The sequence below is a fragment of the Anabrus simplex genome, chromosome 1 (genome assembly GCF_040414725.1).
Source record: "Anabrus simplex isolate iqAnaSimp1 chromosome 1, ASM4041472v1, whole genome shotgun sequence".
NCBI lineage: Eukaryota > Metazoa > Arthropoda > Insecta > Orthoptera > Tettigoniidae > Anabrus > Anabrus simplex.
Genome location: NC_090265.1, coordinates 1,716,161,091 through 1,716,185,285, shown reverse-complemented (window position 1 = coordinate 1,716,185,285; position 24,195 = coordinate 1,716,161,091). Strand labels below are relative to the sequence as shown.

Here is a 24,195-nt window from a genome sequence, read left to right as displayed (position 1 = left end):
ATGTCAATCGCGATACAGTCCATTTGACCTCCAGAATCCAAGATATCTGCTATATCTTGCTGGAATCCTACAAGTTGAGCTTCAGTGGAATAACCTTTCCTAAAACCGAATTGCCTTCTATCGAACCAGTTATTAATTTCACAAACATGTCTAATATAATCAGAAAGAATGCCTTCCCAAAGCTTACATACAATGCATGTCAAACTTACTGGCCTGTAATTTTCAGCTTTATGTCTATCACCCTTTCCTTTATACACAGGGGCTATTATAGCAACTCTCCATTCATCTGGTATAGCTCCTTCGGCCAAACAATAATCAAATAAGTACTTCAGATATGGTACTATATCCCAACCCATTGTCTTTAGTATATCCCCAGAAATCTGATCAATTCCAGCCGCTTTTCTAGTTTTCAACTTTTGTATCTTATTGTAAATGTCATTGTTATCATATGTAAATTTTATTACTTCTTTGGCCTTAGTCTCTTCCTCTATCTCGACATTATCCTTAAGAGAATTTAATTAAAATCGGTACGTACAGTCGGAGACTAAGGCACTACAATCTCGGCTAAAAATATTCTTTTTCGCGCTGAGTGCAATGGTAATTTAGGGAAGACCTAAAATTTAATTATCTAATATTTATATTATTAATGTTCCCATCGATAGATACTAGGGCCTACATAACTAAAGTTATATAGAATTACAATTCCAATCATTTATGTCTTATACATTTTTACCGTCCTGGCTATGAAAAGAGATATTCATTAATTTCGATTTTTTTGTCACTAAGTCCGTATTAACGCCGAACTACGAGGAAATGGGTGAAAAGAACGTATTGAAAATCGGTATGTAAAGTCTGGGAATAAGGTACTATAGTCTAGGCTATAAATAATTTTATTCACACTGGATGAATGGTAGTTTAGGGGAAGGTGCCTAAAATGTATTTAAAAAAATACCTATGTTGTTATTCCTATCTAAAAGTACTACAAAACAAAAGTTATAGAGAATACAGTTCAGATCATTTTTATCTTATACATTTTCAGCACACCGACTATGATAATAGAATTAATGAATGTAGGCTTTTGTTGCTTAGTCCATATCAACGACGAGCATTGCTAACATGGAAATATTGTTTAAAGTTGTAGGAGTCCATCTTCGGAAACGGTGCTTCTCCCATTGTCGATTGTACGCGGGTTGTTCAACAGTTGGAAAGGCAAACACTCTGTACATCTTAGCTCGAAATGGAAGGACAATTAATATAGTTTATCTGGAAGCTCTGTAAGGAATAATTAGTTTGGTTTTGATATTTTTTGTGTCATCCACCTACCCGGTATCGAAATTAACAATATTATAATAAAAATAATGTATTTTCTGCTATTTATGTAAAAACGGCGTGTGTTAATAATTATTTTTTATTTACTTTGCTTTTGAAAAAATGTTTAAAACATCTAACGGTTGAATTATTAAACGCGTTCGAAGCAGCGGGTACAAGCTAATAGTAGGGGAACCTGTCCTAAAATGACATACCATAAAATAAAAACGCTGCTGTAGATACAATTCTTGAGATAACTCATTTATTTTTTGAACATTAATAACCATAGGAAGGAGCACTATTGTGGCGTAACTTAAGTATTGATATAATGTTTCTGTCATTTTATCTCAGGTACTTGGGTAAAATGGCATACTTGCTGATATCTGAAGTAAAAAGGTTTTTTACTCACACAACTCACAAACAAATGCTTTTGGTCTTTTTGAGAGTCCATCACACTAATTGTGTGACCACATTGCACACTTAGTAAATTTTGACCACGTCTCCCTTGGTTTAGAGTTACTGAATAAGTCGTTACAATATCAAATCAAATCAAATCAAATCAAATCAAAATCTCTTTATTTGCAAATGAGGTGTTTACCTCGGTGGCAAATGGTACACTAAAATATATTATTGTCAAGCACTAAATATTAAATTAACAAGAGAATACAATTTTCCTATAATACAATATTATATAATTTACGCTAACAATTTTTTCTATTAAACACACAGCTCATCCTTAATAAATTTACATTGTTTACAAAATTCTACTTATAATATCTCCTGCACTACTTACAAATATAGTCATCTGATATACAGTATGTGGAATTACTTCAAATGATACTGTACAACTGGTATAAGATTAAAATTTACATTGCATTTATTTACTTTTTTTTACCCATTCTGGAACCTAGGTAGCATAACGACCTGCTGCGTCTTAACCAGAGCCCCTTTTACCACCACTTTTCAGAGTTCCTGAAGGGCCTTCACAGCTACCGTAGTGGTCCCAGGGCCCTCGAAGACCCCACTGTACTTCACCCCTACAGGCAGTCCCCTACTTTGGCTGTCCAAACTCCGTAGACCAGGGGATGGACTTAATTTATTCACACATATTTTTTATTTACAATAACCTGCACTGGTCGTATGCCCTCTAACACTTCATTTATTTTCTCTGTTGCCGTTTATTCTCTTCTTGAATATCTGTACAGATTTTGGAAAAGGATCAAACACTACCCCTGGTAAACAGTTCCACTCCTTCACACCCTTCCCAATGAATGAAAATTTACCCCAATCGCTTCTGCTAAAATTCCTTCTAATTTTATATTTGTGGTCAGTCCTGCCGATATAATCATTTTCCAACTGAATCCTCTCACGGATATCTCCCCATGCTGCTTCTCCTGTATAGGCTCTATATAAACCTATAAGTCTAGTTTTCTCCCTTCTCTTACTTAGAGATTCCCACCCTAGTTTCTTTAACATTTCTGATACACTACTCTTTCTCCTGAAATCCCCTGTTACAAATCTTGCTGCTTTCCTCTGCACACTATCTATTTTTTTTAATTAGGTATTCTTGGTGAGGATCCCAAACACTGTTTGCATATTCCAATAATGGACGAACCATACTTAAGTAACTTTTCTCTTTTAATTCTTTGTTGCATCCTTTAAGTAGCCTCATTATGACATGTAACGATCTGTATGCTTTCCCAACAATGTCATCCACATGACCCTTCCAATGCAAAATACTTTCAAATCTTACACCTAAGTATTTGCACTTGCCATCTTTTGGGATAACTACCCCATCCAAAGTATATTCAAATTCAGTTTTAAAACTCCCGTTTGTAAATGTTTTAAGAGTTGATTTGCCTCCATTAACTTTCATGTTATTCTCTTCAACCCATTGTTGGATACTCTCAAGGTCCCTTTGTAATTCTGAACAATCCTCAGTCGTATTTATTTCCCTGTAAACAATTAAGTCATCTGCATACAATCTTATTTTTGATGTTATATTGTTCCCTAAATCATTTGTGTATATTAAGAAAAGTAACGGACCAATTATACTACCCTGTGCAATTCCCTTCCAAAATTTCTCTTCCTGCGATACGTTAATTCCTACTTTGACTTTCGGAACCCTTGAATTTAGAAATGTTTTTACCCAACGTGTAACCCTTACGTCCAATCCTATTCCCTCCAATTTCTTTAATAATATTCCATGTTCCACTCTATCAAAGGCTTTAGAAAGATCTATGGCTATGCAATCTAACTGGCCTCCTGAATCCAATTGATCTGATATGTCCTGCTGAAATCCCACCAGTTGTGCCTCACAAGAAAATTTCTTTCTAAATCCATACTGGCTCCTCATGAACCAATTTTTATCATCACATATCCCTCTGATGTACTTTGATATTAAATTCTCCAGTATTTTACAAACTATACTGGTCAGGCTGATTGGTCTGTAGTTCTCTAGTTTCCTTTTATCACCCTTTCCTTTATAAATTGGTATTATTATAGATTCCTTCCATTCCTTTGGTATTACACTATTATTTATGACATAGTCAAAGAGAAATCTGAAATAAGGCACTATGTACCACCCCATTGTCTTTATCACCTCCCCAGTAATTTGATCACTTCCTGCTGCTTTTCCTTGCTGAAGCAGTTGGATTTCTCTGAAAATATCTTCATTTGTGAACGAGAAGCTTCTTGTTTCCCTCTGTGTCTGTCCCTCTGTAACTTCTGTTTCGGTGTCCAACTCCTGACAATCATCTACATGGTACATCATTGTCATCATCAGCATCAATATCCACGTCTTCCTCGCTGTCAGCACGTAAAGAGAGCTTCTTTCTTGCCTGTTGAGCAGCGCGTCTTGATACTTCCTTGTTCTTCTTGTCTGCAGCCTTATTTTGTATTTCATTGAGGTATGGACTGCTAGTCAGTATTTGAGACCCTTCATGTTTCCGTTTTCTTGTGACACAACCAGTTTGTGATGCAGATGGCATTGGAGATATCTGAACTGGTCTGATATATGAGAACGGTGAACAATCAGGAGATGTAGGCCTACTCTCAATTGGATAAGACCTAGAGGATGACGGTGTTGCATATGAGGAACTAGAAGGGATTATAGAATCTTCAGGAGGTTGGAAGGATGCTGTTGCAGCCTCTTCCAGTGTTTCACCGTTTGTCTGTTTGGTCTTCCTGTTGTTGCTCGCATTTCACAGACCTTTCAGTAACTACTGCTGCGCAGAAAACATGATCTGGAAACACATCACGATACAAAGGCCACATGCCAGTTTTGGCAAACCCACTGGTAGCATTTTGAATTGAAACTACTTTCCCATAGGTAGGCTAATGAAAACAAACTAGCCATTTAGTACTGGGTAACAACTCTTTCTGGGTGAGCTTTGGGCAATTTGGATACTTCTTGATTATAATATGTCTTTAGTGGTCCAAGGAATGCCACAGCTAGAGGCTGAAGCCGATGGGTGCAGTGAGGAGGGAACAAGAGCATGATGATACCGTTGTCCTTAGTATATGTTAGCACATCAACATGCTTATGACTAGCATGGCCATCGAGTAGGAGAAGCACCTTTTGGTATTTTGATGACTTGACATGTTGTTGGAAGTGTTTCAACACTGAAGGAACAGTTCTCCTGTCATCCAGCCCGTTTCGTTTATAAGAGCCAATGTTTCTGTAGGTCCTCCATCAAAGTTCGTCTTTGAACTTCTTACTTGCAAATATTATTGCAGGCGGAATGAAAATGCCAGCAGGGCTCATACAGCATACTACGGTCGCATGCTGACCCCTTTCACGACTGGTCATAGAACCAACTTAATTCTTGCCTTTAGAAGCTAGAATCTTCTGGGGCCTCTGAACTGTGCAGACAGCCGATTCATCTGCGTTGTAAATCCTTGTTGGATGGATATCATTATGGGCAAGAACAAGTTCTAATTTGTCAAAAAATATAGAGACTTGCGGCTTATTGAATGCTCGGGCTCTTCATACTGAAGTTGCTTCTGGTCGCCTCAATGAAATCTCAGGGTGCCTCTTCCGAAAACCACGTAACCATTACCAGCCTAGAAAAGATCGACATATTTGTGTTAATTAAATTAGTGCCACTATCCTACAGCCTTTTAACATATAGCTTACAATTTAAGTATACTAACCTGCCATCTTCTCTTCTTTGCTAAAACGATGATCTAATTCTAATCTATTACTTTCAGTTATTTGATAGGCTAGCCTTCGAACATCATCCAGTGTTAAACCAAAAAGACTAGATTCATGATCTTGACTGTGTTGTGTAATTATCGACCTCCAGGAACAAAGGAAAAATAGTTTGATAGCGGCGCAGTCCCTTCTCAGCACCACTTTCTTATTTTTCCCGAGAACTCTCCTCCTCAGCGTAGCCTGTGGGACATTAATGGTCTTGGATGCAAGGTGCCAACCTATTTCCACTTTTGAACGGCATTCATGGCTTGCTCCATATTTGGTCCATCCCATGATTGTCGAGTACTACTTCTCTTGTAACTCTCAACCATTATCTCTGAAAATAATTATAATTAAACCCCAAAAGGTTAAGCAGCCACAGCCACCGCCAATAATAACAACAGAAACAACAACAACGATAATCGTAATGTTAGTCCTATTCGTCCAATTACCAATGGTTTTAATAGCGTGAAGGAGGAAAATGAAATCAGACTTTGCTCGGGTAAAACGACGTGTCATCGGGCGAGTTGGCCGTGCGGTTAGGAGCGCACAGCTGTGAGCACGCATTCGGGAGATAGTGGGTTCGAACCCCACTGTCGGCAGCCCTGAAGATGGTTTTCCGTGGTTTCCCATTTTCACACCAGGCAAATGCTGGGGCTGTACCTTGCTTAAGGCCGCGGCCGCTTCCTTCCCGTTCCTAGACCCTTCCTGTCCCATCGTCGCCATAAGACCTGTCTGTGTTGGTCCAACGTAAAGCAACTAGCAAAAACAATGACATGTCATTTTACCTTAGCATTTAACCAAATACAGTAGAGACAATACGCGACACTCTGTGAAATATCGAGGGACAGCGATTAGAGCTCTATCTAGCGGAGTGACCTGAGAGTTACTGATTCTGTCATAAGAGCACGTGTATTTGTTTGTGAAGTTTTGGGGTTATTTATGCGTTTGCATTAAGTTGACATAAGTAAATAGTAGCGTGTGTCATTCCTTTATATCTTCTGTCAATATGAGTGGAAAGATATGTGCTGCGTTTGGCTGCAATAACTATGAAGTGCAGAAGGATTCGCGGTCTTTCTTCCGTTTCCCTTGTGACAAGAAAATGTAAGTAAATACTGTGTTTGCATATATATATTCTTCCAGTTACAAAGATATTTTTATAGAAGGCCTACTTCCTAAACTTCTGACTTGCGAATTGTCTCCCATTTTAACAAGGTTAAATCCGGAAGTGTCGCGTATTGTGTCTACTGTATTTGATTTAACCAACATTGTTCACATATTCTCTTTGACATTGTTAACCTCAAACCACTGCCTGCTCGATCTGCATCCGATGGCTGCTTATACTGCCTGCTCATTACAACATTTTAACATAGCACTAAATGAAACACTCCGTTTACAAATGCCCACAGCAGGTGGCAGCACTAACCGGCTCCAGACCTGTCGGAATGAAATAGCGGGAAATAGGATAGACTGTACTTGTTTTCAGTGAAAATGGTGTACTGCTGCGTGCCTTTCTGCAAATCAAAGAAAGGGAAACCAGAATGCCGTGATATTTCATTCCATGATTTACCTTCAAGTACACAATTGCGTCGAAAGTGGTTAAGTATTATATCCAGGGAAGGAAACAGCAAGGGAAGTAAATGGATTCCTTCTGATTATTCCGTGGTTTGCAGTCTACATTTCGTAAATGACGATTTCAAAGTGACCAGCAAAACACGAAAATTAAAAACAGGATCTGTACCCAGCCCTTTCCCTGATTATCCAGCTTATAAACAACCGCTAATTTCAGCGATGATTAAGAGAAGGGATTCAAGCACAGAGACGTCTAACAAGAGCTCTTCAAACACCATTGCAGAAAATGGTAAGCGTAAGGTTTGAAGTATTACATACTAAGTAATATAATATCTGGGGACACTGTACTGTTAAATGTGAAGGTACAAAACGGAATAATATGCTGTCATAGATTCCATTGTCCGCCTCTGTGGTGTAGTGGTTAGTGTGATTAGCTGCTAACGCCGGAGGCCCGGGTTCGATTCCCGACTCTGCTACGAAATTTGAAAAGTGGTACGAGGGCTGGAACGGGGTCCACTCAGCCTCGGGAGGTCAACTGAGTAGAGGTGGGTTCGATTCCCACCTCAGCCATCCTGGAAGTGGTTTTCCGTGGTTTCCCACTTCTCCTCCAGGCAAATGCCGGGAGCTTCCTTCACCCTTCCAAGGCCCCTGTTCAGCATAGCAGGTGAGGCCGCCTGGGCGAGGTACTGGTCATCCTCCCCAGTTTCATCCGCCCGACCCAGATCTGAAGCTCCAGGACACTGCCCTTGAGGCGGTAGAGGTGGGATCCTTCGCTGAGTCCGAGGGAAAAGCCAACCCTGGAGGGTAAGCAGATTAAGATTCCATTACGAGTCTTTTGCTAGCAGTATAATATCGTGTCAATATACTGCTCTTTTTATTACTATTATTATTTACGCAAGTAGGGCCTCTTCAGTTAATTAGTTAAACCCAGTGGCTCGGGGGCTGGGGTGTGTATGGAATCTTCAGCATTAGAAATCATCCTAGGTAGGGCTTTCATCTTCACAGATATGCAAGTCGCCTAATAGGCCGTCTATTATTATTATTCCCTGAGTATGTACTTGATTTACTGGAAGATTTTCGTGAGCCCCCTGAGTCAGTGTGTGTCACTTCGGAAACTGCTTACCGGGGATTAGTGTGTGGTTATTTAGTGCGTGTAATCGAAGAAAAAACAGAATGCAGCACGTGCCTGAATAACGTTTCTACCTCATTTAATTCATCCCCATTGATAGCTGCGCTAGCCCTAGCAACGATTTATTGGCCTAATTATGAGGCTTCAGAAATTTGTTGAGGCGGCTCTACCGTACTGCAAGAAATCTGCAAGTCTGCTCCAGATTATAAAAAACTATGTTCTACCTTCTTTGTGCCAATGTAAGTTTTTAAAGTGTTTTAGTAACAATAAGCACCAGGAACTTGTGTCAGAAACTGTGCTGGCCAAAGTCGTGAAACCTCTACTTAGTAATGTAGGGAAGTACCATACAGACAAAGTTTCCAGGTTTTCTTGTTCGTCGAAACTTCTTTCTCGAAAAGTGCTGAAACTATAACTCTCTAGAGCACCACTTTATACGTAAAATTCTTTAATATTTCTCTTACTTTCAGATTTTAAATTTTGCTGATATGCTTATCTAGTTGTATTCACGCGGTAAATGGGTACGTTTGGTGCTGCCTTCTAGCGGCAGATTGTTTATAAGGCGTGTTACACGTTTGAGTATGGAATGAGCAGGCAGTTTAAGCAGCCATCGGATGCAGATCGAGCAGGCAGTGCCTCAAACACATCACAGCAATGCTCACAGACGCCGCGTGTGAGGGGTTATGTAAATCAAGGCCCCACACCGCTGGCTGCGCAGAAGCGTGTGACTGGGGAGGACATGTCCATGCGCGTAGCGCCATGTTGCGGGCGCTCCTCAGCTTGACGCGGAGATCGTACGGAATTCATGCTTTAACTTACATTTTGCACACATGGAAACATTCGCCTTATAAAATTAATGACAGCCTACACCGACTACCGTGTACACACGCAATATACATAATATCAAGACAGTGATAATATTAAAAATATACTTCTGTATAAGAACTGAACAATCTACACAAATCCTTTGGGTAGCCTATAGGTGGCGCACCTAAGAAAAGAAACCTTTAGCAGACTGACTAAGAAGACTGTAAAATACACTATACAAAAATACACTAGCGGTACCTCGAAAATGATCATGTCGCTCACTTTAATATAAGGGTCATGTTTGTTAACTGATGTGTTTGAACATTGTACGTATGGCAAGAAGGCCAGACTCAAAGGACGAGAATCACGTGGCAATCCGTCTCTTGAGAAACCTAGGGTCAATTATTATTTAGCTTTATTGAAAATATGAAGACATGTTCAAAAGGCGGTCTACAACTTAAGTATGATTACATATCGTGAGATAAAAATTACCTGTCTCTCAGCAGACTGGAGAACACACAAATATTTACAAACTCCTGTACAGATAACAATAATCCACAATATCAACAAAAAAGGAAACCTGTGAAATAAAATCTTTCTATGAAAGGTACATAGCTTATGATTCCTCTCAGATAAGTCATTACAGCAAATTTTGCTCAGTCATCTGGACAGATTGTTTAAAAAGCACATGCCTGCAGAAATCTTTCTAAAACAATCAGATACATGTTTTATCATTTTCTGAATATGAAATGCCGGCACTGTGGTGTAGGGGTAGCGTGTCTACTTCTTACCCAGAGGCTCCGGGTTCAATACCCGGCCAGGACAGAGATTTGTACCTGGATCTGAATGCTGGTTCGAGGTCAACTCAGCATACGTGATTACAATTGCGAAACTATCTGACGGTGACAGGATTCGCCGTGCTGACCACATGACACCTCGTAATCTGCAGGCCTTCAAGCTGACCAGCGGTCGCTTGGTAGGCCATGGCCTTTCGGGCCTCTTGTGCCATGGGGTTTGGTTTGGTCTGGATATGAAATAACGTAATTGTATGAGTAGAAGTTAAATTATCATGTTTGTGTGATTTGGATTTAGGTAAATGCTGCCTGACATTCGTTACACTGGTGCTAGTCTTCTATTGTGTATTTATTAAAATGAAATTAATGTCTAGGGTTAGTTTGAGTTTCTCGGCGTGGTTTAGGCTTAAGTTTTATTTTTTACAACTTGCTTTACGTCGCACCGGCGCAGATAGGTCTCTTGGTGACAATGGGATGGGAAAGACCTAGGAATGGGAAGAAAGAGCCCGTGGCCTTAATTAAAACTACATCCCCAGCATTTGCCTGGTGTGAATATGGGAAACCACGGAACACCATCTTGAGGGCTGCCGACAGTGGGGTTCGAACCCACTATATCCCGGATGCAAGCTCACAGCTGCGCGGTCCTAACCCCATGGCCAACTCACCCGGTTAGGCTTAAGTAAGAATGTTATCATTTAAGATGTAAAACCCTCCTCATAATATTATCTTCTTAAATATTACTGCTTTTACAAACTCATTCTGAATTAATATTATCTGAGCATATAAAAACTGAAAGTGCGTTCTACTTTTTCTCTAATATGAGCACCATGAATTACACCAGAAAGAAAATAAAATTGAAAGTAAAGCACTTGCAAACAAAAGAGATTTATACCATAGTGAAAAGTTAATTTGATTGGCGTTTTCTAACGCAGACTAGGATTGACAAGATTGTAATGAGCTTTGTTTAGACTTTATATTGTCAGATTTTTCTGGAATAGCGTATTAACAATTGTATTCTTCTATTATAAAGCAAGTGGGAAAAATGGGAGAAATTAAGACATGCGATACTAATAAATCAATTTTCAGTTAATTGATCATTTGAAGCAATACCTTACCCTAATATTAAAAGGTTTTATCAAGTTGTATCAATCATATCTTACGGATTCTAGGCCCAGGTTTATCAAATTTGTAATACCGCTACGCAGTTTGTATGAAAAATATGTAGTCTTTTTTAGAACAGCGTTTTAATTCTAAACAATTATCCCCGATGAACTGGAAGAAGGCAACCAAGAAAAAGAAGCCTAACTATTCTAAATTCCACGTCCATGCGTTCTCTGAATCAACCACCCTCTAACCTGTTTGCTTCTTGATTATGGTAAATTAAAGTTATTTTTTAACAGTTCAAATTCTACTCACATGTGAAAAGAAATACCAGATCCCTTCTGATAGCAGTCCGTACAAATGAAGGCTGCACACGAATTCACGCTTGCGAATATCTTTCCATTCCACAGGTAATGCCTAACTTTAGGCCTAATATTGCCGATCAATTTAACTAACGTAATGTATCAGCTTCTACATTCCTTGAAAATATTTGACAATATATCATCACTCCATCACATATAATACCAAACTAGATCCACTAACAGGCATGATTCAAGTCGAAATATGCAGGGGTCTGTAAACATTACCACGTGCTAGCCATGCATTCGAAGCTGAAGCGCCCACAACATGGCGATGCGCGAAAGTGCTCAATATTCCGCTTAGCATCAGCGCGCTCTGTCTAGATAAGTAATATTAAAGTCTTTGATGTAAATACCACAAAATAATGAGAATAAATGCCTTTAGTTACCCTATATGTAAAAACATTGTTATGCTATTTGGAATAAATGTATTTGGTAATAGAATTACACTTACTTTATAATTCAATGACGTGATGTTGATATATTCCATTCCCTGTTCCAGTTTGACCAATCCATGAATAATTCAAGCTAGAGATAAGTGCTGCCCAGTGCCATCTGCTGCCCCATGCGTCATTTACGAGAAACGACCGGTATGTCGTTTTTATCGAAGTATGTCATTTTAGGACAGGTTTTCCTGGATAAAGTAAAGAAACAGCAAATGAAAAATGCATATTGTAATCCGAGATTACGAGCCTCCGTGGTTCAAGCGGCAGCGCGCTGGCCTCTTACAGCTGGGTTCCGTGGTTCAAATCCCTGTCACTCCGTATGAGATTTGTGGTGAACAAAGCGGAGGCAGGGCAGTTATTTCTCCGGGTACTCCGGTTTTCCCTGTCATTTTTTATTCCAGCAGCACTCTCCAATATCATTTCACCTGTCAGTCATTAATTATTTCCCAAGAGGAATGCGACAGGCTTCGGCAGCCGGCACAATTCCTATCCTCGCCGCTAATTGTGGGCTTCATTCTTTTAATTCTTGGCCTGGTCGAATGACTGGGAACAGGCTGTGGATTTTGTTTTTCATTTCATATTATATACCGAGATATAAATAATGAAAGGTATAAAATTATTATTGTTTTTGTGAAATTCTTAGGGAATTTCGTGAACATATTCCTGATTTTCGGGATATTCTCAACAGTTATTGGGGAGTTTGTTTTTTGGTATCTGGCAACTGGCAACACTGAATTAGAATTGATATTGTTTGGAGGGGAAATAGGTGTCTTGAATAGCTGTCATTTTCTGTATATTGACGATTTTTAAAGTACTTTTTGATAAATCATGAGTGGATTGTTCGATCAGATTAAGTTATTGTTTGATCAGCAGTTGTATTCAAATGTTGTTGCTTTGGTAAGTCAGATATTGTTATTTTATAATTTAATTACGACTAACCTGCAAATCGCTGCAGGTTATGTTATTCAGTATGTGGCTATCCACATTCATTTCAGCTCATCCTCACCGTATGTTCAAGGTGAAAATTCTGTGATTTTTCAGGCCTAAATGCTGTCCTTAAAATATTTCGCATTTTTTTCAAAGGCTTACGATGTGGTAAATATATCCCTAAGTTGTGTTCTGCTGTCTTGGAAAGTGTTGGAAAGTGGAAGTAGATATTCTTTGTGTGTAAATGTGTATACATGTACACCTACAAGTTTTCAGAGAACTTCTAGTAGCATTTAATGGTTAAAATGTAAGACAATAACATACTCAATTACACGTTGGTTACCGAGCGACTAGGCTGCGCGATTCGGGTCGTTCAGCTGTTAGCTTACATTCGAGAGATGGTGCGTTCGATCCCCTCCATCATCAGCCCTGAAGATGGTTTCCCCTTGTTTCCCATTGTCACGTCAGGCTGTACTTCAATTAACCTGCGGTTACTCGCCGCACACACCTCCATAGTATTTTGGGTATTAATCCAGCCCGGGGGCACTACATTTGTAATGTTATAAGTGAGTGGAAATTAATGCAGTCTTACTTGGAGAGCGTCCGAGAGGAGAGATGTGTTCATTGCGATGTCCAGGAACCCCCAAGAAGTACATTTACTTGTATAACCTAATTAAGATTATTACACGGTATATTCATTTCTCAAGTAGCTTCTTGTATTCCTATTGGCCCATGTAAAGTGGCACACGATCTTCCCGTGAAGGAAGGTAATCATAATGCGTTACCAACCGCAGCACAATAAAAGTGCAAGTGGCTGCGCTCACGAAACTGGAAGCCTAGGGCCGCTTCGCGGCTTCTAACCGTCCAGACCAATGGTCTTGTCCACGGCAAGAATCCTAACTATCCACACCAATGGTCTTGTCCACAGCAAGAATCCTAACCGTCCAGACCAATCGTCTTTCCTCACGAAACTAGGGGCCTAACGCCGCTTCGCGGCTTCTAACCGTCCAGACCAATGGTCTTGTCCACAGCAAGAATCGTAACTATCCAGATCAATGGTCTTGTCCACGGCAAGAATCCTAACCGTCCAGACCAATCGTCTTCTGTCCAGAGGCAAGAATCTAATAATCACCACCACCAGCTAGCGAAGCAAGCATAGTTCCTAAGTACAGAGATTGGCAACATGAGCACTGCTAGAGAACATCCTTTTCAAGTAGGCCGCGAGCGAGGAAACAAACGACAGTCGCTACACATGAGTGGCCCCCGGGCTGGACTAATGATGTATTTTGCTTGTTGGAACATTACATTCTACTTTTGAAACCCCCTATAAATTTCAAACAGAATGTTAGGAACAGTAGGTGTCAGTCATTTCTGTTATCTTTGTGAACGAAGACCCTCAATCCATTATTAGATGTAACTGTGCATGTTTGATGAGCAGTGCGCTCAGTAGCGAGTAATAGTCCTGCTCACATTTCGCGCATTGTAATATATCATGTTTTGTCTTATGCTGTGTTGAGCATACTTTTGTTGTTGGGCGAAATGGTGGAGGAAGTGGACTTGAACAATGAAAATGATGGTAATGAAACAGATGAGGATTATGAAAGTGATCAAAACTCTGAAATAGAAGTGTCTGCAATTTCATTGAAGGCTACATTCCATTAGTTTTAAGAAAGATTGGTCTCTGTGCACCTACCATAATGTGTTCGAACTCAGAGACATAATTTAGTGTCACATTTACCTGGAGTGAACAGGAAAGTCCGATGTGTCAGAAAACATATTCAATCATGACAGACCGAGCGAGTTGGCAGTGCGGTTAGGGGCACGCATTCGGAAGATAGCAGGTCTGAACTCCACTGTTAGCCACGGCTGCTTCCTACCCATTCCTAGCCCTTTCCTATCCCAGTGTCGCTATAAGACTTGTTTGTATCGGTGCAACGCAAAACAAATTGTAAAAAAATCATGGCAGTTGTTCTTTCCTTTGGAATCTCTGCAAGATATTTTAATTAATGCATATGTAGCTAATATGAGGGTAAATAATGCAAGACCTAGAGATGTTTTGGATACAAATATTGAATATTTTAGGGCTTTGATAGGCTTACTGTATACAGCTAGCATGTTGAAATTGTCCCATGGCAACCTGAATGACCTCTGGGTTAATGATTTAACTGCCCTAATATCTTTTGCACTATGATGTCCAAGAAGAGGGTCTGCACACTGCTTCATGCTCTATGATTTGACAGTTTCCATGATGGAGAAGACAGGAAAAGAACCGACAAACTAACTCCCATCCAAAAGTTGTTCAATGATTGTTTTCTGCTGCTCAGATGTGTAACTTACCAAGGGGGTAGATGAGATGTTGGAGGGCTTTCAAGGCAGATGTAGCTTCCAGCAATGTATACCTAGACAACCTAACAAATATGGAATTAACATTTTTGCTTTGATTGATTCTAGGGTATTCTTTGCACTAAAACTGGAAATTTATGCAAACCAGCAATCTGAAGGCCCTTATAAAATGGATAGTTACGGTAGTGCAATCAGTGTGGTAAAACAGCTAACTGAGCTAATTGTCAACACAGGGCATAATATTATGACAGACATTGGCCATCTATCTTTTGGAAGTCACTGAATGATCGTCGGTACACTCAGGAAAAACATATGCGAGATTTCCCCTTCCTTTGTTGTCAGAGGGAGACCAGTTTACAGTGGTATGTTTGGGTACGGGGAAAATGTCTCGTGGCTTTGCATGTTTAAAAAAGAACAAATATATTCTTTTGCTTACTGCAATGCATGAAAATGACAAAATTGATCCACATACTGGAGATATGTTGAAATCAGAGGCGATTGCTTTATATAACCTTACTAAAGGTGCAGTTGATGTTGTCAATCAATTGAAGAGTCTACATTCAGTAGCTTGACTAAGTTGTAGGTGGTCAGTCGCTATTTTCTTTTCACTTTTTAATATTGTTGTTAATAGCCAAATCATTTATTGCAGCAACAAATGAATTGAATCATAGCATGAGTTTCTGAAAAGTTTGAACAGGGATATTGTAAGATCACACTTGGTTACACGATCATCAGTTGTAAATCTATAAACAGTTTTGAAAAGTTACATGAGAAGCTGGTTTGCCTGAAGTGGAACATCAGTAATGGTAAGTTCCTCTTGGAGTGGAATGTCAAAGGTTCGTTTATTGTCCGTGCGTAAGGAACGGGAAACTGACAGCTTGATATGTGCAGTGTGCTGTGGCCATTTGCAAAGAACATAAAGTAGTAATTTGCAGACAGTGTTCCAGAAACTATATTAAAAGCAAATGAGTGGTGTGCTCACCGTTAGAGTAACGGTGCATGAAAAGACCTAGTAGGTAATGTCGGGTTAAGACCACAGCTGCTTCCTTAATCTCAGCCTATCTATTGAGATGGTGTGTTAAAACACGAGCAAAAGTAAAGTCTTTTATTATAATTTAAGTGTTATTTAAGAAAGAGGTTACCATGTTATTGCCAGTTCTAGATTAGACTGTCATATAAGCAAGCAGATGAATATATTATAGTAGCTGTGCTTAAATTTTAATTTGTTGTGTATTTTTTTTTGTTCATTTGTACAAACTGCGATCCGAAGCTCGTATTTGTCTTGAAAGCGATTGCAATTACTCTCCAACTGACTTACTAGCCTAACGTTAGAGAAGATTTTCTGTCAGGGTTATCTCCCTTAGCCTTCAACAGACCCTTGCCACATCTGCAAGGCAGCAGCTTCCTGTTGAATTTATGTCATTTCATACACAAAGGCTTCAACAAGACCCCCAAGGGTAAACTCCTCTGCCCATAGCCATTGGTTCTCTCCCTTAGTTTGTCAGGTCTGGTACCGGCTGCCCAACCCTCGGTCAGATAGTTGCAGGTAGCACCGTGTACAGTTGCATACGGTAGCAGGCTGTACCTGACCTGACCTGAACTGAACTATCATTTTACAGAGAAAAAAAATTACAGGTCAAAAGAATAGTTGACATTGAGAAATGGAAATGCAAAGAAAATCTTGCCAATAGAATAGGGCAAGACACACACAAGAAGCTCCCCTATAACATCGTTAAAAACAAAATAAATGATAATAGTACTATCAACACAGTAGAGCTTCCAAACGGAGAGTTAACTAGAAATGAAAATGAAATATTACAGGAGTTCAGCAGATATTTCAATCACTTACTGAACTGTAATACTACTGACGGCACATAAAATGACCCTCTAAACCCTATAAATTATAATGTAGAAAGTTTGACCTGGCTGGAAGTGGAGACAGCAATATGTAAAATGAAAAACAACAAGTCTGCAGGATTGGATGAGTTCAGTGTGGATATGATCAAAGCACTTGGAGAACCTGGAATACAATGGTTGTATAGACTACTAAATAAAATTTGGGAAGAAAATGAAGTCCCCAGTGACTGGAGACAAGGATTGATTATCCCACTATTTAAGAAAGGTGACCGAAAGAAGTGTAACAACTATACATGAGACCATCCTGGAGAGAAAAATCAGAAAATTTGTTGAACCTAAACTTGAGGAAGAACAACATGAATTTAGAGCGAACAGATCAACGCTAGACCTCATTTTTTCGACAAGAATGCTCTTTGAAATATACTGGGACAAGAATAGAACGGTTATAGTTGTATTCTTGGATATTGAGAAGGCATATGATCATGTAAGCACACGTGGGAATGTCCGAGACGTAAAGAAGTGCCAGATGAGATTATAGCTTGAATAAAACAACTATGTAGGATCAAGAGACAAAGAGCTGTGTGCAGATTCAAGGAGGCAGATCGGGCTGTTTTGAAACCAAGAGCGGAGTCCAACAAGGAAGTTGTCTATCACCACTTCTCTTCATTACTATAACAGATGAGGTTATAAAAGCAGTGAAAATGAAGGATCAGACAACAAATGCACTTGTATTTGCTGATGATGTTATGCTAAGGGGGAGACAGAAGCAGTTCAAGCTAAACTAGATCTTTGGCAAGAAGAATTTGAAGGAATGGGAATGATCATCAGCCGAACTAGAACCGTCAGTTTAGTGATGAGTCGAACTTCTAAAGCAGTCCATCTGCGAGTACAAAATGAAGTAGTAGACATTATCAATAACTTCAAATACTTAGGGAGCTTCGTTTCTTCTGACAATACCGTAAACCAAGAAATAGGCAACAGAATACAAGCTGCACAAATTTCTACCACTCCGTTTGTCAATTACTTTGGCATGACTCATTTCCCCAAGCTTGCAAGCTTGCGCTATACAAAACATATCTTGTACCAATTCTAACATATGGACTTGAAGCAGCAACGTTGACTAGATCTGTACAAAGTCGCCTACAGGCCACTGAAATGAAGATGTCTCAAACACGGAGAGAGAAAATAAGGAATTAAAGTATTCATCTTCATCCCCCACCATGGGCGCCCATGCCCGGGGGGCAAGGTGGGGACCCCCCTCTAGCTCTCAGGGAAAGGAAAAAATATCTTATAGTCAGGTGTTTTTCTTTCAAGAAAATGATTTAAAAAATGGTATTAAGCAGAAGTGGTAGGGGATACCGTGTGTGGTATTCTACGGAGGAATACAAGTCGCCATTTATCTTCCAAAATATTAAAAATACTACATACCCCCAGGTCTAGCCCCCCCCCCCCCTACAAACTATCTTGTGGGTAGGGAATGAGATGACAGAGGAAAGCAGAATTAGAAGGGGCGTTAGACAAGGATGCTGTCTATCTCCTATACTATTCAACGTTTAGCTGGAAGATATTTTTGGGAAATGGCTGGATGGAAAAAGAGGAGTAGGCCTACTTATTAGTGGCCAGAGACTAGAGTGTATTTGTTTTGCGGATGACATGGTGTTGTTAACAGAGAATGAAAGGCTTCTAAATGGAATGCTAGAAGACCTAATGCAACATGTGAGCAATATGGAATGAAAATTAGTAAGAAGTGCACGAGGGAACAAGGCAAACGTCAAGATAAACCATACCGAGCTCGATAGCTGCAGTCGCTTAAGTGCGGCCAGTATCCAGTATTCGGGAGATAGTAGGTTCGAACCCCACTGTCGGCAGCCCTGAAAATGGTTTTCCGTGGTTTCCCATTTTCACACCAGGCAAATGCTGGGGCTGTACCTTAATTAAGGCCACGGCCGCTTCCTTCCCACTCCTAGCCCTTCCCTGTCCCATCGTCGCCGTAAGACCTATCTGTGTCGGCGCGACGTAAAACCACTAGCAAAAAAAAAAAGATAAACCATAAGGATATTGAACAAGTGGCAGCTTTCAAATATCTAGGAAGCATAATAACACACAATATGAGAAGCAGTAGGAAGGTAAGAACTTGCATTGCCATCGCTAAAGAAGCCTCCAACAGAAAGGACACTTGGACTTGAGGTTAAGGAAGAGGCTGGTGAAATGCTTTGTTTGGAGTGTGGCACTATATGGAGCAGAGAACTAGACAACTATGGAAGGTAGATGAAAATATACTAGATGTGTTTGAGATGTGGTTATGGAGAAGAATGGAAAGGACATCCTGGGTGAGAAAGTTATGGAAGGACCAGGTATTGGAGAGAGTTGGAGAAAAGAGAAAGTTATTACAAACCATCCATACAGAAAAGAGGAACTGGCTTGGGCACTGGCTACAAAGAGTGTTTGCTGATGGAGGCTCTAAAAGGATCGGTAAATGGAAGGAGAGTTAGAGGACGGAGAAGGTACCAGATGGTGGACAGTATTAAAATAGCAGGAAATTAGGAAGAAATTAAGAGGATGGCTGCAGACAGGACTGCGTAGAGAGTAGCCGTGTGAAGACCTGCCTAAGGGCAGAACATTTTATATATTATATTATAGTTTTACTGCAGAATTAATCATTTGAAAAGAAAATATTCAGTTACAGACTTGCAGAAAATTTTCTTTTGCTCTGCAGGGAATAGTTTCTACAAATCATCATAATCTATTTTCCGTTCCAGCAAGCCGGGTGCGGGTGTTTACGAACCTGTCGTAAGAGGCGACTAAAAGGAGCGACCAAGGAACGATGGACTTAGACCCACGAGACTACTTGTGATTAGTACCATTATGTGAGGAACACCTTGGGTCGACCTTACTTGCGCTTAGTACCACCACGTGAGGAACACCATGGGTCTGCGTTACCTAGGAGCAGTATCATTTTTTGCGGAACACCATGGGTCTGGGCGTTGCCTGCGATTAGTACTATCATGTGCATCCCACCGAGATGGGAGGGCAGGTGTTCGGCTGCACAGACTAGTGTCTAGCGGGAGAAGGTGCTGAGCGCTGTGCTCAGATGTGTTGGTTCCACTGTGTTCAGAATAGGTCTGAATTACCTTAGAGTACTACCACTATATGAGGAACACCATGGGTCTACATTGCCTGTGATTAATATCACTATGTGAGGAACACCACAGGTTTGCACATTGCCCGTGGTTAGTACCATTATGTGAGGAACACCATGGGTCTGTATTACCTGAGAGTAGTGCCATTATGTGCGGAGCACCATTGGTCTGTTTTGTTTGTGGGTGGTACCATAATGTGTGACACACTCTGGGTCTGTATAGCCTATGATTAGTATGACTGTGAGAAACACCATGAGTATATGTGGTCTGTGATTAGTACCAGTAAGTTATGTGAAGAACACCATGGATTTAGCTGGCGTCTGTGATTAGTCCCACTGTCTGATGAACACTATGGATCTGCGTTGCTTGTGAGTAGTACCCTTATATGAGGAACACCATCTGTCTGTCACCTGTGAGTAGGGTTACCAGATGACAATGGCTCGAAAACAGGACTTTTGAGTTCAAAAAGCAGGATAAAACCAGGAGAGCATTAAAATTGCTTAAATTTTTTGTTAAAACCATTTATTTAGCGTACCTTATTCATATTGCTTGGCCACAAGTGAAGTCTCGAAAGCAGGAATGTCACTGACACCTTATTCATGTCGATTGTACTTATCAGAGCTACTTATTTTATCGAGCAACTCCTTATTGTCTTTTAAATAGTCATAAAACTGGTTACAAGTGAAGTCTTTCATGTTAAATTTCACTGACACCAACCATTTCACAGAGTCAACATTTAACCTGTTTTTTTCTTTGGTCCACTGCATTTATTAAAGAAAAAATTCTTTCTACGTTGGCATTATGTGCAGGAATTGCAAAATACACATCTGCCAATTTCAGTAGCTCGGAAGAACATGTAATATTGACACTTTAGAAAACCACCCATTTTTTATGGACTGGTTCCTTCAAGAAATTTTTATTCTGCTTTTGCACTTCAATATACTTTTGAAGATTTACAAATTGGTCAAAACCTAACATCAATGTGTACACCTTTAGCACTAAGATATTTAACAGTATCTTCAAGGTCAGTCCAGTTGAAATATGAAGTTAAGGTCATCCATTTAAAAGTACTGAATTCTTCAAGTGGTTGTAACCATTTTCCAAGGTACTCCAGGCATGCATTATATACATCATGGACTTCTTTCATGAAGGAATAATAGTCTTCCTGCAACCCTTCCTCCTTCAAAGTTTTCATTCTTTCACTTTCATAGGAACAAAATTATTTGAAAAACGAGCTTGTAAAATGCCAACAGTTTCTTAAAGTGCCTGTTTCACTTCAATAATGGAATTATTCTCCTTTTCAACATGAAGAATATTCTCTTGAAAGACTGACATTAAAGACTGGCAAAATATTAAATACATTTCACTTAACTTATTGGTGAAAAACTTGTTCAAAATTGTTGGCGGATTATCCACAGATAGAAAATAAGACCAAAGTGCTGGATACAGTTCAAGCAACCTTTCAACAGCTGGAAAGTGACAACCAACGAGTCTTTGTATGCTTCAATAGGGATTTGTAATTCACATCAACAAATTCACAAAAAGTTTTTAGCTCTTCGTTCCTTATGGTGAATATAGAAAATTTGAACACTTTTAACACAATGCTTTCAACGTCACTCGACAATAAATCAACTCCATGTTGAACACAATTATGCAACACGTGTGCTGGGCAACCTACTCCAATCAAGGTTTCATTAAGCTGAGATTTGAGGTTAGTTAATACATTATTATCTCCTCTTCTTTTCAGGTCACCAAAATTCGTATTGCAGTTATCTCCTCCAAAAGCAATGCACTTCTCCGAAATTCCATTTTGTTGCAGCACATCTAACACCACTGAAGAGATTGTTGCAGCTTTTTCATTACTAACACTGTGCAGGTCAATTAACTTTGCTTGCAGCCCTCCATTCCTGTAGTCGAAATACTGCATGAGCACAGGAAACAGTTTTATATTCCCATGATTGCTGCCATCTGTACAAACACCAATGTATAATACGTCTTTGACCTGATTAATGGCACTTTCTACACAGTGAGGTCCAAGTACATTATTGACAATGGCCTCAGACTTTGTATGAGCACAGTGAATATTTTTCCGTATTTCAGAATCAGGAAATAATTTAGATGGAAGCTTAGACATACAATCCATAGTTTTGTAGTTCCCATGATGAACAGGATTGTGGTACACAAGAACTCCCTCCGCAGCAATCACATTTTCGTTTAGTGATGTGTTCTTTTTGAAAAATATTAACATATTATTTGAAGTTGATGCACTTTGAACATTAGCTTTATGTTTGCCCATTGTAATGTGACTTTCTAAATCCATAGCTCCACGATTAGCCACAGAAACGTATGTTCCTGGTTTACATACTAGACACATGGCTTCTTCGTCGGCGGCCCTTTTTGAAGCATTTATATCTTTTCTCAAATTCAGCAGTGAACTTACACTTTCTTTTCCCCTTAGTACATTTAACGTACCAGCAGATCACAACAGATATTGTAGAGTAGATCACAAGGATTGTGGCACAACTAAGCAGCAATGTGGACGAAAATTATTTGTCTTTAGCTTCCGTTTCCGTATGCTATCGCCAACTTCGACTGTCGACTTTGACCACCGATAATATACTAGTAAAAAACTACAGGAATTTAAAAAGTTCAAGCTGCAGCTGAAGTCAAAGGTTATGGAGTAAGCGAGTCTAAGTTTACGAAAATGGGTTTCCAGCTGGAAAAAGTTCATTTTAACAATATTAGACGAAAATACGGACAATCAGCAAATAATTAAAAAATAAATACGGATGCCAGGACAGACGCTAAAAATAAGGGCGTCCTGGTAAATACGGACGTCTGGTAACCCTATCTGTGAGTGGTGTCATTTTGTGTGACATACCGTGGGTCTACATTACCTGTGATTAATACAATTATGTGAGGAACACCATGAGTCTACGTCACCTTTGATTAGTACCACTATAGGAGGAACATCATGGTTCTCCTTTACCAGTGATTAGTACCATTATGAGGGAGCAGTGACCTGAATTTTGGACACCTATGGACAGCAAGCATTATTTAAAAAAAAAAAAGGCATTAATTGGATCCACTGAGATGGGTTTTGGATTCATGATCATTTTTTCATCATCATTCGTTTTAGATTCTAGTCAATGGATACATTTTGAAGATTTAATTATCGTTTTGTTGCACCTCATACCATTAGGGGCCTTTGACCTAGCTGTAACGCCCCTTTAAACAACAACAATTATCATCATCATCATCATCATTTATTTTGATCTGTTGTAAGTAAAGTCCTTTAATTAGTCTTCTGTCCTTCCAGTCCACTCCTTTCCTCATGAGTATGTACATCAGCTTCTTCTGTTGCACTCTGTCAAAGGACTTTTCTAAATCAATGAAAACAGCATAATCTTCCTTTTCATTCTCCATGTATCTTTCACCGATAGTTCTCAACACTCCAATTGCATGTCTTGTCCGTTTACCTCTATGAAAATCATACTGTTCTTCTGCAATATATCTAACTTTCTATAGTCTTCTAGCTAATACTCTAAGTAATACTTTGGCTGCATAGGATGTCAGGCTAATGGTCCTTTTGTCCTCATATTTCTTGGAATTCTTCTTCTTTGGAATTGGTATTATGATTGTTGAGAGAAAGTCTTCTGGCCATTCATCTTTGTTATATATCTCATTACAAAAGTATGTTATATCCTTCACACCTCTGTTTCCAAGACACTTTAATATCTCTGCCGGCAATCCATCAATCCCGCTTGCATTGTGATTCTCAATGCCTTTTCCACTTTACTTTCCAAATTACAATATTCTTTTTAATCTTCCAGTCATTTGGTATTTTGTCAGACTCATACAGATTCTCTCTATATTCATGCCATCTTTTCAGAATATCATTAGGTTCACTTAGTAACATACCATCCATTCCTTGTGTTTCCATTCCAGTTCTTCTCCTCTTACCACCAAACATCGGCTCCATAGCCACTCGATACATCATTTCATTCTTTCCTTCTTTTTCTCATTTCTCTATTTTTTCACATTTTCTCTTTCAGCCATGATTCTTTTGCCTGTTCTGTTTCTCTCTTCAGTTCATTATTCAGTCTTCTGTACATCTGATTTCCTTTTTATATCCTCTTCCATTTCCTTCTTTCTTCCAGCTTATTCATCATGTTCTTTGTTACCTCATTATTTTCTTATAGGTTTGGACTTGTCAGTCC

General features: G+C 39.5%; 1 protein-coding gene across 1 annotated transcript in view; it reads left to right on the top strand.

Moving 5' to 3' along the window:
• Positions 1 to 12,467: 12,467 nt before the first annotated feature.
• APC7 (anaphase-promoting complex subunit 7) overlaps positions 12,468 to 24,195 on the top strand; it is a 197,469-nt gene continuing 185,741 nt past the window's right edge. The window contains exon 1 of the mRNA XM_067154711.2: positions 12,468 to 12,605. Within this exon, the coding sequence (XP_067010812.1) occupies positions 12,537 to 12,605 (69 nt within the window). The 5' untranslated portion in view covers positions 12,468 to 12,536. The remainder of the gene's footprint in view (positions 12,606 to 24,195) is intronic.